We start from the raw sequence: 25,418 nt of genomic DNA on the forward strand, positions 1-25,418 counted from the left end.
GAAATCACAAAGTACAAATGAATACATAGGATAAATGGAGGAAAGATTAAAATTTCCAATGAGAGCACCATGTACAAATTTTAAAAGTGCTATATCTCAATGTAAAATGAAAATCATAAGCTCCAAAAATCTGTCAGATGACATAGCTTTGTCTGATAGCTGACAAAGACATATTCCTATGATGTGAATGAACAAAATTATTTCATGAAACATGAGTGGAAAAAAGCATTAATATACAATATTATGATTTAACCAGAGGCCTGGCGCATGAAATTTGTGCATGGGTACAGTCCCTAGGCCTGGCCTGCGATCAGGGCCATCTTCCCAGGCTGCCAGCCCCGCCCCCCGCTGCCACCCACCTCTGGTTCCGCATTTGCCATCAGGTGATCAGAGCATGGGGGGGAACTGAGAGGTTGGCCATTCCTGCCCACTCACCAGCCAGCCCCATCGCCCCCATCGCCACCCACCCCCAGTCCCCTGTTCCCCATTGGGCGATTAGGGCCTGCGGGCTGGAGGCACCTCCTGCGTTGAGCGTTTGCCTCCTGGGGTCAGTGTGCGTTATAGCGACCAGTCGTTCAGCCGATTTGCATATTACCCTTTTATTATACAGGATTATTATACAGGACTAGAGGCCCGGTGCACAAAAATTTGTGCACTGGGCGGGGGGGGTCCCTCAGCCCAGCCTGCGCCCATTTGCAGTCCAGGACCCCTTGGGGGATGTCCACCTGTCGACTTAGGCCCACTCCCTGGGGGATCAGGCCTAAGCTGCAGTCAGACATCCTTCTGGCAGCCAGGGAGCCCTCTGGGGATGTCTGACTAAAGGTTTAGGCCCCCAAGGGAGCTGTGATGGGGAAGCTGGGGTGACAGAGGACCCACGCTGTCCTGCCCTGCCGCCGTGGGTCGGGTCGCACACGGGACACCTGGGCGGGCCGGCCAATTGCTGCTGCACTGCCCAGCCGCCCTGGGTCAGGTTACACATGGGACGCCCGCCGCCCTGGGTCGCAGATAGCAGGCCCAGATGGTGGTGGGGCAGGCGGGATGGTGCTGACCTGCCCTGCCTGCAGTATGCAAATTAGCTGCCATCTTTGTTGGCGGTTAATTTGCAAATCGTGCTGATTAGCCGATGGGAGGCATAGCAAAGGTACGGGGTCAATTACCATGTTTGTCAATTATTAGATAGGATGTTAAATAAACATAGTATAGCCCTAGCTGGCATTGCTCAATGGTTAGAGCATTGCACCCCAATCCCCCCCCCCCCCCCCCCAGCACTGAAGGGCCTCATGTTCAATTCTCAATCAAGGGCACATGCCTGGGTTGCAGGTTCACTCCCCACCCCCAGTCAGGCAGTTTGGCAGTCAGGGCAACTAGTCAATGTGTGTCTCTCACATCAATGTCTCTCTCTCTCTCTCTCTCTCTCTCTCATCGAACCTGGGACGCCCCCCCCCCTTTCTCCCTCTCCCTCTCTTCTCCCTCCTTCCCTTCCACTCTCTCTGAAAAGCAATGAAAAAAAAATCCTCATGTGATGATTAATAAAACATATTACAAATAAAGCATCTGACCATTTCACTTAAATCTCTAGAACATGACATATTTGGGTTGGCCAAAAAAATTTTCTTGGGGAACTGGACCATTATAGAATTGCCTTTTATTTGGGATTTGCCTTAGATATGGGTATATGTAGAGCGCAGCTATAGGGTCAAGCCTCGGACTAACCTGTGGCAGAGCCACATATAAGTCCCAGCTTGGAGGGCAGAGCCCTCCTAGCACAATTAAGCTTGACCTTATAGTCCTCCCTTGTTCCTAGGTAGCTAATGGGCTGTGGGAGGTGCAGCAAGTGCTGCCAAAACAAGGCCTGAGTAATGAAATAGATTTGAATCCCGCAAGAATATTGTAAACATGGTGACCACTCCCCCTTGTTTTGCTTTGTGTGATCTGACTATAAAATAAAACTTTGGCTTACAGGCTGGGTCACTGTTTCCTCATTCAAGCAGTGATCCCCCTGGTCCCAACTATATTCTCTTGTCTGTCTTCTTTAATCCTTCACTGCCCCTCCTCAGGTTCACCCCTGGCCACCGTTCAAGTATATGGTTACTTAAGGACCAGGAATGTTTTTGTCCCTTTAAAGGAGCTACATATATTGCTAAATATGAGAAACTTTCTTCAACTTTTTTTTCTCCTTCAACTGCAAACATCCCATCAATCAAACAACAAATCCTATAGTTTCCATCTAATCCTATCCATTCTGTCCTTTCTATGCCCATTGGTTCAAGCTTTCAACATCTCTTACAAGAACTATCTCATCTCTCCACTCTTGGCTGTATTCACTTTGATGTACCTCCTACACTGGAAAATAATGTAAACTTAATTATCTCCTCTGTTCAATAGTTCTGCATTGCTGGCTGGAAAAGTTTTCATCTCTCTTGAGCTACATCCAAGATTTGGTCATTATTTACTGCTCCCATTTCATATCCCTATGCTTTCATCTCACCTCTATCCCATTCCCTCCAGCTACACAGGTCTATGCTATATAGAGAGATCCCTTGGTGGTACTTGACAATGCCATGTCTTTGCATGATGTGGATAGTGATATCAGTTGCCTCCTTTTTCTTGACACCACACCAAATACCCACCTTTCTGTTAAGTATTAGACCTTCCTCCTCCCTCTTCACTCTAAAATAGGTACAGGAACAGATATACCCTTTTCCATATGGTCTTGATCTCTACTGTTGTCTCTGCTACCTTTTCTATCTTGCAAACTTTAAAAACATGGTCCCTGGCCAGTGTGGCTCAGTTGGCTGGGCTTCGTCCAGTGCATGGAAAGGTTGCCAGTTCAATTCCGGGTCAGGGCACATGCCTGGCAGCTCGATCCCCAATTGTGGTCGTGCAGGAGACAGCCAATCTGTGTTTCACATCAATGTTTCTCTCTCTCCCCCTTCCTCTCTCTCTAAAAATCAATTAAAACAACAACAACATGCCCTGGCTGGCTTGGCTCAGTGGATAGAGCGTCAGCCTGTGGATTGAAGGGTTCCAGGTTCGATTCCAGCCAAGGGCACATGCCTGGGTTGCAGGCTTGATCCCCAGTGGGGGGCGTGCAGGAGGCAGCCAATCAATGATTCTCTCTCATCATTGATGTTTCTATCTCTCTCTCCTTCTCCCTTCCTCTCTGAAATCAATAAAGAAATATATTTTAAAAAAACAAACAAACACAAAAAACCTCACTCAATTGACCCAGTTCTCACTTTTCTCATGCTAGTTATTTTTTTTAGTTGATTTCAGAGAGGGAGAGAGAGATAGATACATCAATGATGAGAGGGAATCATTGATCCGCTGCCTCCTGCATGCCCCCTACCAGGGATCGAGCCCGCAACACTGGCATGTGCCCTTGACCGGAATCAAACCAGGAACCCTTCAGTCTGCAGGTCAACGCTTTATCCACTGAGCCAAACTGGCTAGGGCTCTTTTATTTTTTTTTTTAATCCTCACTTGTTATTTTCCATTGATTTTTATTTCATTTTTTAAAATATAATTGTATTGATTTTAGAGAGGAAAGGAGAGGGAGAGAAACATCAATGATGAGAGATAATCATTGATTGGCTGCCTCCTGCACGCCCCCTACTGGAGATCGAGCCCACAACCTGGGCATGTGCCCTGACCAGGAATCAAACCAGTGATCTCTTGGTTCCTGGGTCGATGTTTAACCCTTGAGCCACACCAGACTGGACTCCATTGATTTTTAGAGAGTGGAAGGGAGGACAGACAGAGAGTAACATCGATGTAAGAGAGACACATCAATTGGTTGCCTCCTGCATGCACCCCAACCAGGCCCAGGAGCCTGCAACCGGAATCAAACCCGGGACCCTTCAGTCCACAGGCTGACAATCTATCCACGGAGCCAAACCGGCTAGGGCCTCATGCTAGTTATCTTTTAAGTTCTCAATCAAGCTAAACCAAACGTTCTCAAATTCTAGTATGTACAAACTTACATTCTCAACATCAGAAAACACACTTCACAGAAATGAAATCCCAAAAACAAATGCAACTTTTTAAGGGTATAAAAATTAATAAAGAAAACCGCACTAACGTGGAATTGGGAGGCCAGAAGGGGGAACTCTCACACATACCACTCCATGTCAATTACAGGAAGAATTGTCTATTACAGACTCCAACAAAAGAAATCTTCAACAGCCCTGCTCAGAGTGGCTCAGTTGGTTTAGTGTTGTCCCATGCACCAAGAGGTCACTGGTTGGATTCCAGCCATGGCATATGACCAGATTATTGGTTTGCTCCCCAGTGGGGGCGGCATGCAGGAGGCAGCAGATGGATGTTTCTCTCTCTCCCTCCCTCTCTCTAAAATCAATAAAAACTTTTCTTTTAAAAAAGAGCCCTAGTCGGTTTGGCTCAGTGGATAGAGCGTCGGCCTACGGACTGAAGGGTCCCAGGTTCAATTCAGGTCAAAGACATGTACCTCGGTTGCAGGCTCCATCCCCAGTGCCAGTCAGGGCACATGCAGGAGGCAACCAATTGATGTCTCTCTCTCACATTGATATATTCTCTCTCTCTCTCTCTCTCTCTCTCTCTCTCTCTCTCTCTCTCTGTATGTGTGTGTGTGTCTCTCCTCCCCTCCCTTCCACTCTCACTGAAAAATCGGTGGAAAAATATCCTTGGGTGAAGATTAACAAAAACAAACAAATAATAACAACAAAAAGAAATCTTCAACAGGAAAAATAGATTATAGGCCCCAACAGGAAAACATGTACATTGCACATTGCGTCTCCTATAAGAAATCGATTACCGGGGTGGGGCAGTGGGAAGAGATTAACCAAAGAACTATATGCATATATGCATAACCCATGGACACAGACAATAGTGTGGTAGGCCCTCGGAGGGAGGTGAGGGGTGGAGGAGGGTCTATGGGAGGGGTGGGCAAACTTTTTGACTCGAGGGCCACAATGGGTTCTTAAACTGGACCGGAGGGCCGGAACAAAGCATGGATGGAGTGTTTGTGTGAACTAATATAAATTCAAAGTAAACATCATTACATAAAAGGGTACGGTCTTTTTTTTTTAGTTTTATTCATTTCAAACGGGCCGGATCCGGCCCTCGGGCCGTAGTTTGCCCACGGCTGGTCTATGGGGTGTGGGGGAAAGGGGCACATCTGTAATACTTTCAACAATAAAGATAAATTTTTTAAAAAATTGATTACCACAGCAACTCTGCCAACAAAAAATCTTCATGTCCTTGAACTGTCATCTTCCTGAGTTATTTATTGCTTTTCTCCAACGGACTTTCAAAACAACCTCTCTCAACTTTCTCCTTTTTCTCCATAAAATAACTTTCCTGTTTGTTGCACTTGCCTGTGGCTTTTGCTATAGCATGCTTGTCCCAAACTGCAAGTATCTGCTGTTCCCAAATAAACCCATTTATGCTGGAAAAATAACTTTTATTTTTAAAGTGAACAAAGGGAAAGAGAAGTTCACATAGCCCAATAACCAACTTTATGTTAGATAATTAAGTACAAACCATTGGGACAAAAGCAGCACAAATTCAGTGAACAATTTTAAGAATCATGCGCTTCCATTTGTCAGAAAACCTGAGATTTTCAATGCTTCCCTAATATTTTTACACCATGTCCAGTTATACTGTGCTGTATTATCATACTTCTTAAATGCTAATCTAAAAGTTCAGTGTCTATTGTACTCCACCATTTTCATTTACTTATCGACACAGCAGCTTCTCAAAGTTAAAATGTTGCTATAGGTAGACTGCTCTGGAAGCTTGTTCTAGCGCAGAGATCATGAACTGTTACATTTGCCTCATAATGAACCCTAAAGCTAGCTTCTCAAGGCATGTGTTGATCTCTTTTTTTTTTCCATAGAATTTACTAGCTGAGTTCATTCCATTTTGTCTCTTGTCCTTGTGTACACTCACATTGTACTAAAGCACCACAAAAAGCACAAAGAACATGCTGATGGACACTGAAATTCCCTTCTACCACAATAGCAACCAATGCTGGCTGCTTTTGCTCCTTTGTAAATTTATTTGTTCTACGGAAATTCAACTTAAAAATGACTACAGCATACAAATAGTTGCTGTCCACTACCCTCCAACTATCATAACTCTAATGCCACTAAATGGGAACCATCAAGAGAATTTGTGAGTTGTGAAATAAAAGATGCTATGAAAAATCAAAAACTTGTTAAGTCAATCCTCAAGGAAGGTAGCCTGTCAATAATATGGTCTGCCTATCCCAAGTCTTTTCTTAACTGCCTAAATTTTTTTCACTTTATTATGCTGCCTAAAATGCTACCATTTAAGACAGGGGTGGAGAACCTTTTTTCTGCCAAGGGCCATTTGGATATTTATTACATCATTCGAAGGCCATACAAAATTATCAGCTTAGCCTGGCCAACATGGCTCAGTGGTAGAGTGTCAACCTATGAACCAGGAAGTCACGGTTCAATTCCCGGTCAGGGCACATGTCTGGGTTGCAGGCTTGATCCCCAGTGTGGGGGGTGCAGGAGGCAGCCAATCAATGATTCTCTCTCATCATTAATGTTTCTATCACTCTCTCCCTCTCCCTTCCTCTCTGAAATCAATAAAAACAACAACTTATTATCAACTTAAAATTAACCTGCTATATTTGGTCAAACATTTAATTAATTCATCCCTAATGACATAGCAGGGCCAGACCAAATGATTTCTCAGGCCTTATATGGGCATCTCCCAATCCTGATTAAAGAGATTAATTTGGGTAAGCAGACATCCTTTTTAAAACTATAAACTTACGCCCTGGCCATAAGTGGTTAGAGCCCTGGCTCTGAGCACCAAAGGGAAGGGTCTCAGTTTCAATTCCCAGTCAAGAGCAGGTACCTGGGTTGCAGATTTGATACCTGGCCTGGTCAGGGCACATGTGGGGACCTGGGGGGTCGGACAAGGAAGAGGTATACTTAGAGCATCAAAAAGACACAAGGTACCATGGGGAAAAGATACCAAACAACTGGAATGAAGGTGTCAAAATTCTCCCTCTGGCCAGTCCTATACCCAGTAATGAAGAGAAAACATTCTTCATATTTTCTTCTGTTCTCTGGCTAGGGAGTTATAGATAGTATAAACATTATGAGCCTGGATAGTACTCAGATAAACCTGAGTTTGAATCCTAGTTCTGTCATTCACTAGTTGTGTTGCTTTGAGATAGTTACTAATTTATTTAGCCCTGTTTCCTCAGTTATAAAATGGGGATGTTACCAACTTCATGAAGTAGATTAAGAAAATTCACATTAAAATAACTCAGTGCAACTCCTCGCTGGCAAATAGTTGACTATTAATAAAAAAATAAAATAAAAAAACTGCCCCAAATTATATGGTACTCAAGATATATATCAATGACAAATGAAAAACACTGGAAGTATTTTTGTATAGCTTATGGAGATCCACACTGTCAGATAATAAACAGGCAGAGTAAGACATTTCAGTTTTCTTTTTTTATAATTGATTTTAGAGAAAAAGAAACATTGATTTGTTGTTCCATTTATTCATGCATTCATTGGTTGACTCCTGTATGTGCCCTGACCTGGGATTGAAACTGCAACCTTGGCATATTGAGATACTGCTCTAACCAACTGAGCTATCTTGCTCTCCAGGCCATCAGTTTTCTTTCCCTCATTCATCTGATGCTATGAACATGTGTTTCACTCATGTTAAATACTTTTTTTTTCATTAAAAAAACAACTGTATTTACTTAAAAGCATTCATAATGTCAACAAAATAGCTGCAAACTTTTTTTTGCAATTACACAGTGGTATTCAGTTAACAGAACAACAATTATTCCATACTAGAGGCCCGGTGCACAAAAATTGGTGCACTCGGGGGGGGGGGGGGGGGGGGGGTGGCCCTCAGCCCGGCCTGTGCCCTCTTGCAGTCTGGGACCCCTCAGGGGATGACCACCTGCTGGCTTAGGCCCGCTCCCCGGGGGATTGGGCCTAAGATGGCAATCAGTCATCCCTCTGGCAGCCCAGCAGCCCTCAGGGGATGTCCACTTGGCAGCGGGGAGCAGGCCTAAGCTTCAGTTGGACAACCTTAGCACTGCTGAGGAGGCAGGAGAGGCTCCCACCACCACCGCTGTACTGGCAGCCATCAGCCTGGCTTGTGGCTGAGCAGAGCTCCTCCCATGTGAGAGCGCCCTGACCACCAGAGGGCAGCTCCTGCATTGAGCGTCTGCCCCCTGGTGGTCCAGTGTGTGTCATAGTGACCAGTCATTCCCAGTCCTTCTGCTGTTAGGGTCAGTTTGCATATTACCCTTTTACTATATAGGATAGAGGCCTGGTGCACGGGTGGGGGCCGGCTGCTTTGCCCTGAAGGGTGTCCCAGATCAGGGTGGGGGTCCCCACTGGGGTGCCTGGCCAGCCTGGATGAGGGAATGATGGCTGTTTGCAGCTGGTCACACCCCCTTCAGGGTGGGGGTCCCCACTGGGGTGCCTGGCCAGTCTGGGTGAGGGGCTGAGGGCCGTTTTCAGGCTGGCGGGTGACTGAAGCTCCCAACCTCTCCTTTTTTCTTTTTTTTTTTAAATTCTGGGATTTATTTACCTTCTATGGCTGTCACTGGAACTGAGAGCCGGCTTTAGCTCTGAGGCTCGGCTCCAGCTCTGAGACCTTGGCTGCTGAAAGCAGGTATCTGGGTTTGTTTGACTTCTATAATTGAAACACTGTTGCAGCTCCAGCTCTGAGGCCCGGCTGGCTGAAAGCAGGTTTCTGGGGTTTGTTTAGCTTCTATAATTGCAACATTGTTTCTTAGAGTGCAGCTCAGAGGCCGGCAGTGGCAGGCGGGGAACCTTGGCTTCCTCCATCACTGGAGCAAGCAAGCCTCCTGTTTGCTTCAGCTGCCTGGCTGCCGGCCGCCATCTTGGCTGGCAGTTAATTTGCATATTGCCCTGATTAGCCAATGGGAAGCATATCGGAGGTATGGTTAATTACCATGTTTGTCTATTATTAGATAGGATATGCTGCATCAGAGAACTGAAGATGAAAAAATACCATCCCCATATATAACTAATTTGTTCTGCATACTGCACCAGGCAAGATTAGTGGCTACTGAAAATACCACCAGGACAGGACTATCTAAAGACACATTCGGTAGTGTGTTAACTATTAAAAAAAAAAGTTTAAAAACAAACCTTACACGCCTTACATTTTTTTTCTTTAAAAAAGGAGTTGTGTACAAAGGGATTAAATGCTTTATAGACAAGAAAAAACTGCACTAGAACTAACATTCATCATTATCATCTTCCTCATTTTCTTCCTCTTCCTTTTTTTTTTTTTTTTTTTGCTTTTTTCAGCCATGATGACTCCCTTTTTGCCACATAAGGCTTTCCTTTAGCTTGTATTTCTCCCTCAGCTTAGCAGCCTTCCTTTCACCAGGCCTGTCACCTGCAGCAGAGCAGTGTTATTCCACATCTCTCCCAGCTTTTTTGCAGCATCACCAATGGATAGGCCAGGATGCTCTCCTTTGATTTTGGGGTATACTCAGAACAAAACAAGAAAAAGGCCGAAGGCCTCTTGAGTGCATTGGGATCCTTGAACTTCTTTTTTGTTTCCTCTTTAAGAGGGATGTAAGTTTTCATTACTCTTTCATAATGGGTCATATTTGCCATGTCTTCAAATTTTCCTTTCTCTTTAGTAGACATAATCTTCAAGCTCTCTGAGAACTTAGAAAACTCTGAGCAGTTGACTGAAGCATCTGGGTGCTTCATCTTTGTGCTCCATCCAGATAGTTCGCACAAAGAAAGCACATGATGACATTCTGCCTCTCGTGCCTTAGGATCTCCTTTGCCCATGTTTAATTATTTTTCCTCAGTGCTCATCCAACTCGCACTTACCTCAGTGCTGTCTCCATGGAGCTCAATGTACTGCAATGGCTGTGAGAGTAGGAGCCAAAAGCTAAACATACGTTTTTTAAAAAGTCGGAATGCAATAAAAAAAAGCAAAAAGAATATTACTCTAGAAAAAAGTGAATGTTATGGATAAAATATAAAATGATATATGAAAGGGATCTGCTCCAAAATTTGTGGCAACTAAACAACATTCCAGTACAACTGAGAAGCATCAAGAGCTGATATACAGCCCTGGCCAGGTAGCTCAGTTGGTTGGAGTGTTATTGTGGGTTTGATCCCCAGTCGGGGCTTGTATAGCAGGCAACTGATCAATGTTTCTCTCTCTCCTCTCCCTTCCTCTTTCTCTAACAATCAATAAAAAAACATATCCTTGAGTGAGGATTAAAAAAAATTCAACCAATAATGCATAAATAAGTGGAACAACAATTATAAAAAAAAAAAAGAGTTAATATACGAAAGCAGAAAACTTAAAAGTATATTAAGTATTGCAAAATTTTCAAGGTTCATAGGTCTACTGAACTATAGATTAAAATAGAATTTGTGAGATTTGGCGGGCAGATAGTGTCAATACTAGAGGCCCAGATTCCCATCCTATCTATAGTACACCATTTATTTTATTAAATAAAGGCAAATTATCTGTACCATAATCAGTCATTCTTAGTGTATCACTTGTTGCATCACTTAGTGCAGTGGTTCTCAACCATCTGGCTCTTTAAATACAGTTCCTCATGTTGTGACCCCAACCATAAAATTATTTTCGTTGCTACTTCATAACTTTAATTTTGCTAGTTATGAATCGTAATGTAAATATCTGATATGCAGGATGGTCTTAGGCGACCCCTGTGAAAGGGTCGTTCGACCACCAAAGGGGTCGCGACCCACAGGTTGAGAACCGCTGACTTAGCGTATCATTTTAGAAACAGAAGATAACTGAAAGATAATTAAAAGTACCAGCAGTTCTTAAGGTCCAGAAGTAGTAGAGACATTTAGTAATGTGAAAGACCACTTTTGGTGTTTCATTACTGGGGGTGAGGGGCATTACTGGCATTTAGTGGAGAGAAGCTAAGGGTGATATAGTAGGTTCAAAAATGTCCATCTTCCCCCAAAGACTCCACATGCCTTCATTACAGACTTCTGGCCTCCAAAACTGTGAAAATAAATGTGTAAAGCCATGCAGTTTGTGGTAATTTGTTACAGCTGCCACAGGAAACTAATACAAGTGCTAAATCTTCTGCAATGGATGGAATAGTCCTATGCAACAAATAGTTGCCCTAGCCCGGTGGCTGGCAAACCTCGGCCTGCGAGCCACATGCGGCTCTTTGGCCCCTTAAGTGTGGTTCTTCCACAAAATACCACATGCAGGCGCGCACGTACAGTGCAATTGAAACTTCGTGGCCCATGCACAGAAGTCAGTATTTTGTGGAAGAGCCGGTTTGCCGGCCACGGATATAGGGGAAAGGAACAGTGATAGTTACAAGTTTTACATATATGTTAAGTGTTAATAACAATTTTGATGGGTCAGCTGAAAAAAATTGAACTATCTTATTATATTCAGAATAAAAAATATATTTTTTAAAGGGGGGACTAATAAGTTTGCAGATTTAAATTATCTGGAAACTTGATTAAATAGGCTTCTTTTGAGATTAAGCAGAATAGCTTAATCTAACCCAGTGTTCTTAGTTTGTTCAGACTGCTATAATAAAAATACGATAGCCTGGCCGGTATGGCTTAGTAGTTAGGCATCAAGTCATAAACCAGGAGGTCACGGTTTGATTCCTGGTCAGGGCACATGCCCAGGTTGCAGGCTTGATCCCCAGTAGGGGGCGTGCAGGGGTTGGCTGATGAATGATTCTCTCTCACTGATGTTTCTTTCACTCTCTCCCTCTCCCTTCCTCTCTGAAATCAATAAAAAAATATATTTTTGAAAAAATACTACAGACTGGGTGGTTTAAATAAAAAATATTTCTTTTTCACAGTTCTGGAAGCTGGGTAGTCCAAGATAAAGGCTCCAGCAGATTTGGTGTGTGGTACAGGCCCACATCCTCCTTCATAGACAGCTATCTTCTCACTGTGTCCTCACACTGGCAGGGACAAAAGAACTCTCTGGGTTTTCTTTTTTAAGGACACTAATCCCATTCATGAGGGCTCTATCCTCATGACCTAATCACCTCCCCAAAGCCTCTGCCACCTGATACCATCACATTAGGTGTTAGGATTTCAAAATATGAATTTGGGGGGAGGAGGGACACAATCCATAACCCATGGCAAGAATCCCACTTTACTGTTTCTCAACACATGTACCCTTTTTATTTATCCCTTATCTTTTTTCCTTCCATCTCTTTTAAGTTTGCTAATGGCACCAAAATAACATTATTTAACTCAGCTTATGGCACACAATTTATCAGTGGCTATTTCCTCCCTGCTGCCTCTTAGTTCACACTCTCTCTCCATTAATGATGATACAGGAAGTAGCCCCAAACCTATAATGCAGTCCCTGTCTCTACCACAACTGGAAGAATCAAGACTTAGTAGTACCTTATGCCTAGTCTCGTCTCTACTTTCAGTGCCCAAAGAACAGTCTCTTCACTACTATCAAGGAACCAAAGTATAGCAGTCACAGCGTTGAAAAGGAAGAAAAAAGGAAAGGAAGGAAGGAAATTCCTCTACAGACCCCCTCTTGATCCAGAGGGATAGAGCACAGAAATGATAGAGACACAAAGAGGTTACTTTTTGTGTGTCCCTACATTTCCCCCAGAATTGATAACACAGTAAGCTAGACTGCCCATCAAGGAAATGGGAGTGGGTGATAGTTGTAAGAAATAAGGTGAACATTTAACCTCATCAGTCTCCCATCCTGGAGTTCTTAAGCAAAACATTAAAAGAAAAAATAACCTTATATGCAGAAAACTAAATTTATTAAGTACAAGAGGAATGAGATATTAAGTTAAGGGGAATGAAATAATTAAACAAAGCGAATTTTATCTGGGTCAACAAAAGGAGCCTATAGAGAGGAAAAGTGGTAACATGGAGGAAAATGGATGGGCCTGGGAGTAAAGAAAGCAGAGTTCTAGTCCCTGTTCCACCATTACCTAGACCAGTGCAGAAGAGCTACCCATCACTAGCCCATGACAAAATAAAAACAGAAATTCCAGTGTAAGAATTTAAAAACTTTTACAGCAACAGAGTAATTTTATGTCTGTTGAATCTAATAATTAAAAAGTTGGGGCTTGAGCCCTAGTTGGTTTGACTCAGTGGATAGAGCATCAGCCTGTGGACTGAAGGGTCCCAGGTTTGATTTTAGTCAAGGGCACATACCTCAGTTGCAGGCTCCTCCCCAGGGTGCGTGTAAGGAGGCAACCGATCAATGTGTTTCACATCAATGTTTCTCTCTTGTGTCTTTCCCTCTCTCTTCCACTCTCTGAAAATCAATGGAAAAATATCAAATATCCTCAGGTGAGGATTAAAATAAATAAATAGTTGGGTCTTGAAAGATTTATGGATGGCAAATTATCAGATGAAAAAATGACCCATATTATTAATCACTAGGGAAATGCAAATTAAAACCACAATGCCGCCCTGGCCGGTGTGGCTCAGTTGGTTGAGGAACGCTGTCCCATGCACCAAAAGGTCACCAGTTGCTTCCCCCATGAGGGAACTCAGCCCAGTTGCAGGCTCGATCCACAGTGGGAGGCATGCAGGAGGCAGCCAATTAATGTTCCTTTCTTTTCTTTTTATTTATTTATTTTTTTTTTAATTTTTATTTTTTGCTAAAAGTATTACAAAGGGTATTACATATGTGTCCTTTCTTCCCCCCCCCACCCTTGACAATCCCCTGCCCTCCCTTACCCCCCAGTGTCTTATGTCCATTAGTTATGCTTATATGTATGCATACAAGTCCTTCGGTTGATCTCTTACCCCCCTCCCTCCTGCCCCCCAACCCTCCCTGGTCTTCCCAGCAGTTTGACAATCAGTTTGAGGCAGCTCTGCCTCTGTATCTATTATTGTTCAAAAGTTTGTAATGGTCTTTATTATCCATGAATGAGTGAGATCATGTGGTATTTTTCCTTCATTGACTGGCTTGTTTCACTTAGCATAATGCTCTTCAGTTCCATCCATGCTGTTGCAAATGGTAAGAGTTCCTTCTTTTTTACAGCAGCATAATATTCCATCGTGTAGATGTACCACAGTTTTCTAATCCATTCATCTACTGATGGGCACTTAGGCTGTTTCCAGATCTTAGCTATGGTGAATTGTGCTGCTATGAACATATGGGTGCACATATCCTTTCTGATTGGTGTTTCTGGTTTCTTGGGATATATTCCTAGAAGTGGGATCACAGGGTCAAATGGGAGTTCCATTTCCAGTTTTTTGAGGAAACTCCATACTGCCTTCCATAGTGGCTGCACCAGTCTGCATTCCCACCAGCAGTGCACAAGTGTTCCTTTTTCTCCACATCCTCTCCAGCACTTGTCATTTGTTGATTTGTTGATGATAGCCATTCTGACAGGTGTGAGATGGTGCCTCATTGTTGTTTTGATTTGCGTCTCTCGGATGATTAGTGACTTTGAGCATGTTTTCATATGTCTCTTGGCTTTCTGAATGTCCTCTTTTGAAAGGTGTCTATTTAGATCCTTTGCCCATTTTTTGATTGGATTGTTTATCTTCTTTTTGTTAAGTTGTATGAGTTCCGTATAAATTTTGGAGATTAGGCCCTTATCAGATATGACAAATATGTTTGGCAAATATGTTTTCCCTAATGTTCCTTTCTTACATCAATGTTTCTCTCTCTCCCTGTCCTTTCCTCTCTCAGTAAAATCAATAAAAAAACACATTTTTTAAAAAAATATATTTTATTGATTTCTTACAGAGAGGAAGGGAGAGGGATAGAGAGTTAGAAACATTGATGAGAGAGAAACATCAATCAGCTGCCTCCTGCACACCCCCTACTGGGGATGTGCCCGCAACAAAGGTACATGCCCTTGACCAGAATCGAACCGGGGACCTTTCAGTCCGCAGGCTGACGCTCTATCCACTGAGCCAAACGGGTCAAGGCAATAAAAAAACATTTTAAGAAAAAACAAAAACATACAGCTCAATGTCATACCATTAGACACCTATTAAAACAGCTACAAAAAATTAAAAGTACCAAATGGGCAACTGGAACTCTCATACATTGCTGATGGGAATGTAAAATGGTAATCATGACTTTGGCAATTTCTTAGTTATGTACCTATTTGGCAATTTCTTAGTTATATATGATCCAATAAGCCCATTCCTCTGTATTTATCCAAAAGGAAATAAAACTTATATTCAAACACTTATACACTAATGTTTTTAGCAGCTTTATAACCCCCAAACTGGAAACAACATAATTAGTCAATCATTTAATGAATTGGATAAACAAATGGTAGTATATCCATACAATGGTATACTACTCACCAATAAAAAGGAACTATTCGTACCACAACAACATGAATGAATTTCAAATATAGTATGCTAAGTGAAAGAAGCCAGACTCAAAAGGTTAAATATTGTGTTTACATTTATGTCACATTCTGGAAAAGAAAAACAATAGACAAAAAGATTAGGCTACAGGTGGGGGGAGAGGTTAGGCTACAAAGGGGCAGGAGGAATTTTTTGAGAATGATACTAGAACTATTGTATATCTTACAGTTACATGATTGTATGTGCTTATCAAAACTCATAACTATACACTAAAAAGGATAAATTTTATTGTATGCAAACTTTTTCTTAATTTTAAAATAGTGGGCTTATATGTTGCCTTTTTTTTTTAAGTACAAATAATACATTTTATTTCATCCCTGAAAACAACAAAAAAACAAAAATGTCCACATCTAATAAGAAATACATTGCCTATCTTTATTTCATGTTCAAGCAATTATTTTTTAATGTTTTTTACAAAAGTTTTGGTCCATGAAGATTGAAATTTTTTTTTAAGTCCTTTTCTACAAATAAATTTGAGAAGCACTGACCTAAGTCAGTTTTCTTTTATGGGTCTTTAATGTCTCATTTGATTAACTCAGAAATGGGTTGAAATGGTTTCTAAGAGTATCATCCAGCTCAAACCAAAAAAAATACGGAATATACTTATATTCTACTAGTGGCCCAGTGCACAAATTCGTGCACATTGAAAGGAACTTAATTAGAAGAAATATTTCAATATCGCTATTCGCCCTTGCTCTATAACACAAGTGTCAACCAAAGTCACGATTGACAAGACAGAACACATACTTGAGATTGGTGCCAGCGAGAGCTTTATATGTATTGTGCATGCACAAGTCAACTTAGCCTTTTATATAGAATAAAGTTGCTTAATTAGACCTGCTTTCTGATGCAGCTAAACTTTTCCCAGCCCAGTGAAGCACCCCAACTTCTCTTTCAGGTAATTGTCAGCAACAAACAAGTAAATATAAACACGAAGCAGATTATTGTAGATCACCAGGGAGAACAAAGGGTAAAATATTTAACTGTAGCAGTTTTTGACTATATTCTGCGCAGTGAGAAAACTTGAAGTCATTTTCAAGATCCACCATTTCTTATTTCTTTTCAGTCAGGTCAAATTTCTAAGCTTTCTAAATCTCCATTTTCCAGCTAATGAAATGAAAATAGGATTCCACTGAGTCTCCTATCTACCTACTCCAGGACTTCTGTGAGGAAAAAATGATATGAGGCACAGAAAACACTTCACAGACATTTGGTTACAGTGTAAAATGCTTCCACCTGGCTATAAAGCAAGTGTTCCTGGGCTGAAGAAACTCCAAGGAGGCTAGTCGCTAGGGAGAGGAAGCCAGGCGTTGCTAAGTGATGTCATTACCTGGACAGACACTGGGCATATTAGACTTTTATATATATAGACTAGTGACCCAGTGCACTGATTCATGCACATTGAAAGGAAACTAATTAGAAGGTGAGATGGGCCAGACTCACCCTGGAGCCAACCTCCCGCAGTCTCTCCCTGGCATCTGCAGAGTGAGCGGGGGTCCCTCTGGCAGGTGGTGTCCCTTGGCCTGGCCTGCGGGGATCGGGCTGATACCGGTTCTCCAACATCCCCTGAGGAGTCCCAGAATGCAAGAGGGCACTCTGCAAAGTTGCTGTCATATATGGTGTGAAATGCAAACCAAGTGTGCAGTAAACCAGATTCAGGGCCAACAGTCCCCAGCAACTACATAAGCCACGGCCAAAGGTAGAATTGTGCAGCCCCGCAAAGAATCAGGCTCCCTCCTCTCTGGTTTCAGGGTGCATCACCCGAGAACCGCCGCTGCCAAGTCACTGCAATTCAGCAGCTCCTGCGGTGAGCGTCTGCCCGCTGGTGGTCAGTGCGCATCACAGTGACTGGTCAGACGGTCGGACACTTAGCATATTAGCCTTTTATATGTATAGATGATTTCTGGTTTCCTAAAGTACCTATATATTTGAGGTATTTCCATACTCCTGATGCTGAAAGTACCATCACACTATCCTGGTTTTTCTCCATCTTTGGTTTATCTTTGCAGTCTGTGTCAGATGTTAGTGTTCCTTCAGCTTTGCATTCTAGAGCCTAATATTTTCTCACACTACACTCTCCCCTGGCAAGCTGCCATCCACTTTTAGTTTCAGTTGCCATCAATATGACTGACTCCTCAATCACTACTCCTTCCAGACCCAAATACTCATTTGCTTATTAAACAATTCCAATTTCAAATCCCACAGGCAGCAACTAACCTAACAGTGAACTAATCATCTTCTCCCCACCCAAACTTCTATCCCACACCTTCATAAATGGCAGCATTATGTACCTAGATGTCCAAAACAGAATCCTAAACTTCATTCTGACTCCTCTGACTCTTCCCATATCTTTCAGAGTCTACTTCTCTGCCACTAATTTACTTCAGGACACCAGTTTGTCTTTCCTGCACTAATGCAGCAGTCTTCTGATCTCTATGCCTGCCTCTTCTCCACTATGGCAAGTAGCTCTTTCTAAAACATCCAAATCTGATTAAGTCACTCCCCTAATTAAAACTTCATGGATTAGCCCTAACCAGTTTGGCTCAGTGGATAGAGCATCAGCTTGCGGACCGAAGAGTCCAGATTCGATTTTGGTCAAGGGCATGTACCTCGGTTACAGGCTCCATGCCCAGTCCTGGTTGGGGTATATGCAGGAGGCAACCAATCAATGTGTCTCTCTCACATCCATGTTTCTTTTCTCTCTGTCTCTTACCCTCCCTTCCGCTCTCTCTAAAAATTAATGGAAAAATATCCTCAGGTTAAGATTACCAAAAAGAAAAATTATTTTTTAAAAATGGAACATTTAATCTCATTTAAAACAACAACAACAACTTCATGGATTATAAACTAGTAAATGAAGGTCAGATATCAGATTTATAAAATAAGGATTCCAGTCCCTAGGGGTGGGGGAGAGGATATTACATTTGGTATACACTACATAAAGTAAATCCCCACATATATTATTTCTTAGTTTTTATAAAAATGTTGCTATATAAAGAAAAAAAATAAAAACTTCATTGATTCCCACTACACTCATAATAAATGGAAGATTTCTTAACATGGGTTAAGGCCCCTCCTAATCTGGCACCCAATTAATCTATTCAGCTCCATTTATTGCATCTCCCACTAGCTATGCTCTACTCATTTGGAATTATCAATTCCCTAAACCTATGGTCTCTGCTTTCTTGTTTCTGTATATACTAGGGGCCCGGTGCACAAAATTCGTGCACTGGGTGGGGGGTGGGGGGAGTGTCCCTCAGCCCAGCCTGCCCCCTCTCACATACTGGGAACCCTCAGGCATTGACCCCCATCACCCTCCAATTGCAGGATCGGCCCCTTGCCCAGGCCTGACGCCTCTGCCAGAGGTGTCAGGCCTGGGCAGGGGACCCTCATTTCCCCCCAATCACTGGTTCTGCCCCCCGCCCAGGCCTGATGCCTCTGGCCCAGGATTCAGGCCTGGGCAGGGGACCCTCCTCCCCTTGATCACCGGCTCCGCCCTCGCCCAGGCCTGATGCCTCGGCCAGAGACGTTGACCCCCATCACCCTTCAATCGCCTGATCGGCCCCTTGCCCAGGCCTGACGCCTCCGCCAGAGGTGTCAGGCTTGGACAGGGGACCCCCATCTCCCCCGATCACTGGCTCTGACCCCCGCCCAGGCCTGATGCCTCTGGCCCAGGAATCATGCCCGGGCAGGGGACTCCCATCTCCTTCTGATCACTTGCTCCACCCCCTGCCCAAGCCTGACGCCTCTGACCCAGGCTTCAGGCCTGGGCAAGGGGACCCTCATATCCCCCCAATCACCAGCTCTGCCCCCGACCCAGGCCTGATGCCTCTGGCCCAGGCATCAGGCCTGGGCAGGGGACCCCCAGCCCCCTCCTATTGCTGGCTCAGCCCCCTGCCCAGGCCTGATGCCTCGGCCAGAGGAGTTGACCCTCATCACCCTCCGATCGCCGATCACCGGATCGGCCCCTTGCCCAGGCCTGAGGCCTCCAGCAGAGGTGTCAGGCCTGGGCAGGAGACCCCCAGCTGCTCACGATTGCTGACTCCGCCCCTGCTCATGCCTAACGCCTCTGGCCGAGGCCTTAGGCCTGGGCAGGGGACCCCCAGCTCCCCGTGATTGCAGGCTCCGCCCCTGCCTAGACCTAACGCCTCTGGCCAAGGCATTAGGCCTGGGCAGGGGACCCCCAGCTGCCCAGGATTGCTGATTCCGCCCCTGCTCCCTGCGATGGCTGGTTCTGCCCCTGCCCAGGCCTAACGCCTCTGGCCAAGGCGTTAGGTCTGTGTAGGGGACCCCAGCTCCCCACGATTGCAGGCTCCACCCCTGCCCAGGCCTAATATCTTTGGCCAAGGCTTTAGGCCTGGGCAAGGGATCCCTAGCTCCCCGGACTGCCGGCTCCATCCCTGACCAGCTCCCATTGCTGGCTCCACCCCTGCTTCCCGCTATCACTGGCCGGGGCGGCAAAGGCGCCTGGTTTCCCCTGGGGGCCGCCTTTGCCCTGCCCCCGGCTCTTAGCTCCCCCCTGGGTTTCTGATCACCGTCAGTGGCAGAGGGCTTCTTCCATCCTTTCCCTTTCGCCTCCCAGCATTGTGCCTACATATGCAAATTAGCCGCCATCTTTGTTGGCTGTTAACCGCCATCTTGGCTGGCAGTTAATCTGCATATCGCCCTGATTAGCCAATGGGAAGGGCAGCGGTCGTACGCTAATTACCATGTTTCTCTTTTATTAGATAGGATGCCTGCCCCTATCTCCTCCAGGCTTCTGCACATGTCCCTCCTGCTAGGAATATCTCCTCTCTAGGTTTTATTTTATTTTTTTATTTTTATTTATTAATTTGAGAGAGAGAGAGATTTGTTGTTCTACTTATTCATGTATTCATTGGTTGATTCCTGTATGTGCCCTGACCAGGGATAGAACCCCCAACCTTGGTGTATCGGGACAATGCTCTGACCAACTGAGCTACCTGGCCCAGGGCTCTCCTCTAGGTTTTAGCTAAGAAGTTATTTCTTCTGAGAAGCCTTTCTTGACCTCCCACTTTTGTGAACCTTACCATTTCCCCGCTATGTTACAATACTGATGTATGTGTCTGTATTTCCGTTAATCTTTAAGCTTTTTAAGGACAAACATTCTGTCCTGCTCATGGCATTATCTGCTGGATCTGAACAATGCCTGGCACACTGCAGTCTATCACTAAATATTTAATTTATTAGTAAGATTCTATTCACAACTCAACAAAAAAAAAGTTCCTCCCAAAATTTCTGTTCAAACGTCATTATCACCTTTTGAAATAGTTCTTAAAATCCCAAAGAGTTTTCTTTTGACATCTAGAACACTTGCAACCACCTTTCCTGAAAGAGAACTTAAACACATTTTAATGCCCAAGAGAAATGTATTGTAGAAAAGACTACGAATGGAAATTGGCCACAAAGCCAAATACCATACACACCAGCTCCTAATTTCTGTAACAAATATTCATTCAACAACTTTAGAGAAACATTAAACTAAGTTCTCTTTTACAACTGAGGTTCTATACTTTCATTAAGTGCATAAATGTCTACTATGCACAAAGCTTTAGTATTCTATAGTAACAAACTCGTCTTCTCAGAGTATTTTCTCTTCCCTCACATATTGTCTACCTTCTGATTACCTATTAATTTTTACCTATCCTATAGTGTCTGTGTATCCCTTATCTCAAGAATTAACCTGATTGCCCTGGCGAGTGTGGCTTAGTTGGCTGGAGCATCATCCTGTACCAAAAGGTCTTGGGTTCAATTTCTGGTCAGGGCTCATACCCAGATTGCCAGTTTGATCCCTGGTCGGGGTGCATATGGGAGGCAACCAATCTTACATTAATGTTTCTCTCTCTCTCTTCCCCTCTCCCTTCCTATTGGAGTGACATTGGTTAATAAAATCACATAGGCTTCAAGTGTACATTTCTATGATACATGATCTGCACATTGCATTGTCAGCAGTCATTCAAGGCCATGTATGAGGAATACCAAGTTATAAAATGTAGTAGCCTATAAAGCAACATGACTGGTTTTCTATGTAACTTCAATGTGATTAATTCAAAGACCATCATTTCCCTTGGCTACTTGCTTATCAAAGAGTTTGGTCACTGCCCTTGCAAGCTGCTCAGTGGTTAGAGTGGACTGAAAGATCCTTGGACTGAAGGGTCTCAGGTTCGATTCCTGGTCAAGGCACACATCTCGGTTGCGCATGCAGGAGGCAACCAATCCATTGTTTCTCTCCTATTGATGTTTCTCTCTCTGTCTCTTCCCATCCCTTCCACTCTCTTTAAAAATCAATGGGAAAAATATCCTCAGGTGAGTATTAAACACCACCAAAGAGTTTGATAATTAAAAAAATGTAATGTTAACTAAAAGTTTCAGAATTCTACTAAAAAAAAAAAAAGCAAATACAAAAAAATCAGAATTCTAAATTATGTATACTATGTCCCACAATGTAAAAATAAGAAAAATAATAAAAGTCTGTAAACAAAATTTGGAAAATAAAATGTAAAATAAATATTGTTGTGAGTGAGGACTTGTTTTTCCTTTTTCAAAAGTATTTCATGTTGTGATATCTTTCTTTTTTAAATATATTTTATTGATTTTTTACAGAGAGGAAGGGAGAGGGATAGAGAGTTAGAAACATCGATGAGAGAGAAACATCGATCAGCTGCCTCCTGCACACCCACTACTGGGGATGTGCCCGCAATCAAGGTACATGCCCTTGACGGGAATCGAACCTGGGACCATTCAGTCCGCAGGCCGACGCTCTATCCATTGAGCCAAACCGGTTAAGGCTTGTGACATCTTTTTAATAATTTTTTAAATCATAGTCATTACTTCATACTCACATATCATACAGAACGGTATGTTCTATTTAGTGAGAAATAAGACTTAAAACTCTTTCAACTTTCTATTATATTTCTAAATGCTACAGAAAAGGTAAGACTCACTTTTTTTAAATGTATTGCTTTTACCAGAATGCTGAGCTTCCAGATAAGTAAAATCTTTTTGAAATCAGAGCATAAGCTCTTAAGGTCAGTTTAATTCATCCAGCAATGAATAAATATCAAATATTCTTTTACCATAAATACTACAATTTAAAAATATATGTGGTCAGAACCCCAAATTTTATTAAGATACATGAAAAAGACTAATGGAGTCCATCATGTTTCTAATAGTTCATCACTATTTGTAAAAAATAAAGTTTAAAAATCCCCAAAACTTAATAGAAATTCATAATACATTAAGAACAATCTAAGGTATTTTCCCTTTTGCCTTCTGTACCATAGTCTACTGAAGGTCTCCAACTTGATTCAGAAATAGAAAAACTTGTGACCAAAAAAAAAAAAAAAAGCTTGTGACCAAGAAATAAGTCATATAGATAGCAGACAGAAACAGAATTAAAGCAATTAAGTGAGTCACTGCATCTCACCACACTCTAGGTTTTGTCTATATCTAACAAAAATGTTGCATTAGAAGAAATAATGTGAGGTTAAAACAATCTGAGTTCCTTAAGGGGTGGTAGGATAGCATAAAAATTGAAATTAAACAGGTAGCATATTAAACCATCTCTAAAAAACCTGAATAAAAGATTAATAATCTTCAATATCTGATTCACTACAAAGGTTTTTCTATATAAACATAATCAACAATTTGTATTAACTTATATACACAATAATTTTCTCAATAACAATGATCTGCTTAACCATTGGGAAATCCATTACATCTTTAATCACAAAAGTTTTTAAATATTAAGTAAAGTTATCCCACTCTTCATCCCAGTTTAATTACAAATTTTACTTTGCCAACTCTGGCGTGATGTTTCCTACCCACAGGCTAATGCACCAAACACCTAGCTACTATTGCAGAGCAACAAAATAAAACCGGCTTTAATTGTAAAACAGTAACTTGCATGCAACCTGCAGGACTTAAAACAACGTAAAATCTTATTTAACCAGACCTGGCACCTCTCAAACACTCCGTTCATTAACAGCGGAGCCGTTCTCTGCCTCTAAGAAATGACCAGATAAAGGACAGATCTCCTAAGGAAGAAGAACGAATATTCTGACCTCCTTCCAAAACGACCAACTCGAACGGCAAAATCACACTCGCCGCACGAGGAACGCGTCCCTCAAATCACTCCACGGAGAACTTCATCATGTGCTCCGCCCTCTAATAACTCATGCAAAAAAAAGTTCAGCACCATCAGAGACACAAGCCCTCGAGAATGCACAGAATGGCCGAGGGCCTTTCCTCCGGGCGGTGAGAGGCTCGGTGTGTGCCCTTGGCCACGGCCCAGAGGAAAAGAGAAGCCGAGCGTGTGGGGGATGGATGACTGACATCCAGAAACTGATTTTCCCTCGAAGAAGTTTCTGCCGCCATCCCTATTTTATCAGCAGGAGGCCCTGGCGCCATGGTCTCAGTCTCGGTTTCATTATGGGGAGGTGGGAAACGCCACCCCGTATTCCACCGGGCCTTCCCTAATAAACTGGGGGGGGGGGGGGCGGGGGGTCCCCCTCATTCTTCTCTGAAAACCTCAGTCTTGAAGGCACCCCTCAGCCCCCCTCCCTCTCGGGCGGCCTATCCCGCGGGATCGGGGAAGGCGCCGCCGACACCACCGGCGTCGCCGTTAAGATGGGAGGCCCCACACACTCCAGGGCCACGAGCGATGGTTCCGAGGGGCCCCGAGAAGGGCAGGGCAGGCCAGGGACAGGGGGAGAAGGACCTGGCCGAGGCAGGAAGGCAAGAGGGAAGGGGATGCACTGCACCCCATGGATGCACAGCAAAGAGAGGAGGATGAAGAAGGAGGAGGGCGGTGGCCCGGGCGCGGCCCCCCACCTCTACCGCCCCCAGGTCCCTGGGCCGGCGGGGGCTCGGGGGCTCGGCCCCTTCTCCGGGCCTGGGCTGACAGGGGGTGGGGAGCCTCCCTCCACACGACGAGGAGACCGAGAACCAGGGTGTGGGGTGCGTGGGGGGAGGGGGAGGCCGTCTGCCGCCTGGACCCGGAGACCCGACGCCGTCGTCGCCTCTTCCTCGGGAGAGAGGACGGGAGCGGTGGGGAAAGCCCGAGGGAGGGCTGCAGGGAGGTACGGGGCAGCCCGGGGCAGACCTGCCGCCCGCTCCAGACCCCACTCTCCACCTTCCGGTAACCGCGTCTCTTACCGGTGATGGCGGTGAACTGCTGAATTAACCCCTTCAGCGCCGAGGACGCCGCGGAGCCCCCGTGGGCAGCCATCTTACCGCCGCCGCCGCTGCCGCGGAACAACAACACAGACACACACGGACCGCCCTCCCCCACCTCGCCGTTCGGTCTGCGCAGGCTCAGAGGCCGCCACCGCGCTCCGCCTCCCGCTGCCCGCCCCCCCCCCCCCTCCCCGCGACGGTCGGCGCAGGCGCACTCGCAGGCGCGTCGGAGAGTGGTCCTTGCTCCGCGGGTTCGCTGTTCCGTTGCTGCCTGCGGCCGCGGTCTTCCCTGCAGCCTCCGGTGCCTTGCTCTCCAAGCTCCCAGGCCGTTCTCCTAGACGCAGTATTGGTTTCTGGTTTCCGAAGGAATGTTCGGGCTTGGCAGGTAGTAGGCTTTTCGCGTTTCAGTTTCACAAGCCTTACTGGCAGACCCAACTGCCCAAGACATTCTTTTTCTTCTTGTGCAGCTCCATAGCCTTCCGCTAAGTCTCCTGTAGCTCCCATCAAAATACCAATTCTACATCATCGCACCGAAGCGACTTTCGCCGTGCTTCCCACCCTCTAAACTAATTGCATAGCTAACCTAGTGCGGGGACCCATCCAACAGAAGTAAAATACCAGGACCCTTCGCGCCAATAAAGCACTGGGTGCAGAGTCTGACACATGGTAGATGCTAATGAACTATTGTCCAGTCCACTTTCCTTCAGTAAATTTGTCAATATGTCTCCCCTCTGGGTTTCACTTAGTTTCCTCACCTACAAAGCGAAGAGGTGTCATTTTTGTAAAAAAATAAAAGTAAAAATGTGTGTATGTATATGCAGAAGAGGAAAA

At 44.2% G+C, this 25,418-nt stretch overlaps 1 protein-coding gene and 1 pseudogene across 1 annotated transcript in view; both read right to left on the minus strand.

The window, feature by feature from the left end:
* UBXN7 (UBX domain protein 7) overlaps window positions 1-24,706 on the minus strand; it is a 79,696-nt gene extending 54,990 nt beyond the window's left edge. Inside the window, exon 1 of the mRNA XM_070406471.1 lies at window positions 24,567-24,706. Within this exon, the coding sequence (XP_070262572.1) occupies window positions 24,567-24,639 (73 nt within the window). The 5' untranslated portion in view covers window positions 24,640-24,706. The remainder of the gene's footprint in view (window positions 1-24,566) is intronic.
* On the minus strand, window positions 7,979-11,506 carry LOC139002200 (putative high mobility group protein B1-like 1; annotated as a pseudogene).
* Window positions 24,707-25,418: the final 712 nt, after the last annotated feature.

Source organism: Myotis yumanensis, unplaced genomic scaffold, assembly GCF_028538775.1.
Source record: "Myotis yumanensis isolate MYYU_CA2020_CCGP unplaced genomic scaffold, mMyoYum1.0.hap1 SCAF_2, whole genome shotgun sequence".
Classification (NCBI taxonomy): domain Eukaryota; kingdom Metazoa; phylum Chordata; class Mammalia; order Chiroptera; family Vespertilionidae; genus Myotis; species Myotis yumanensis.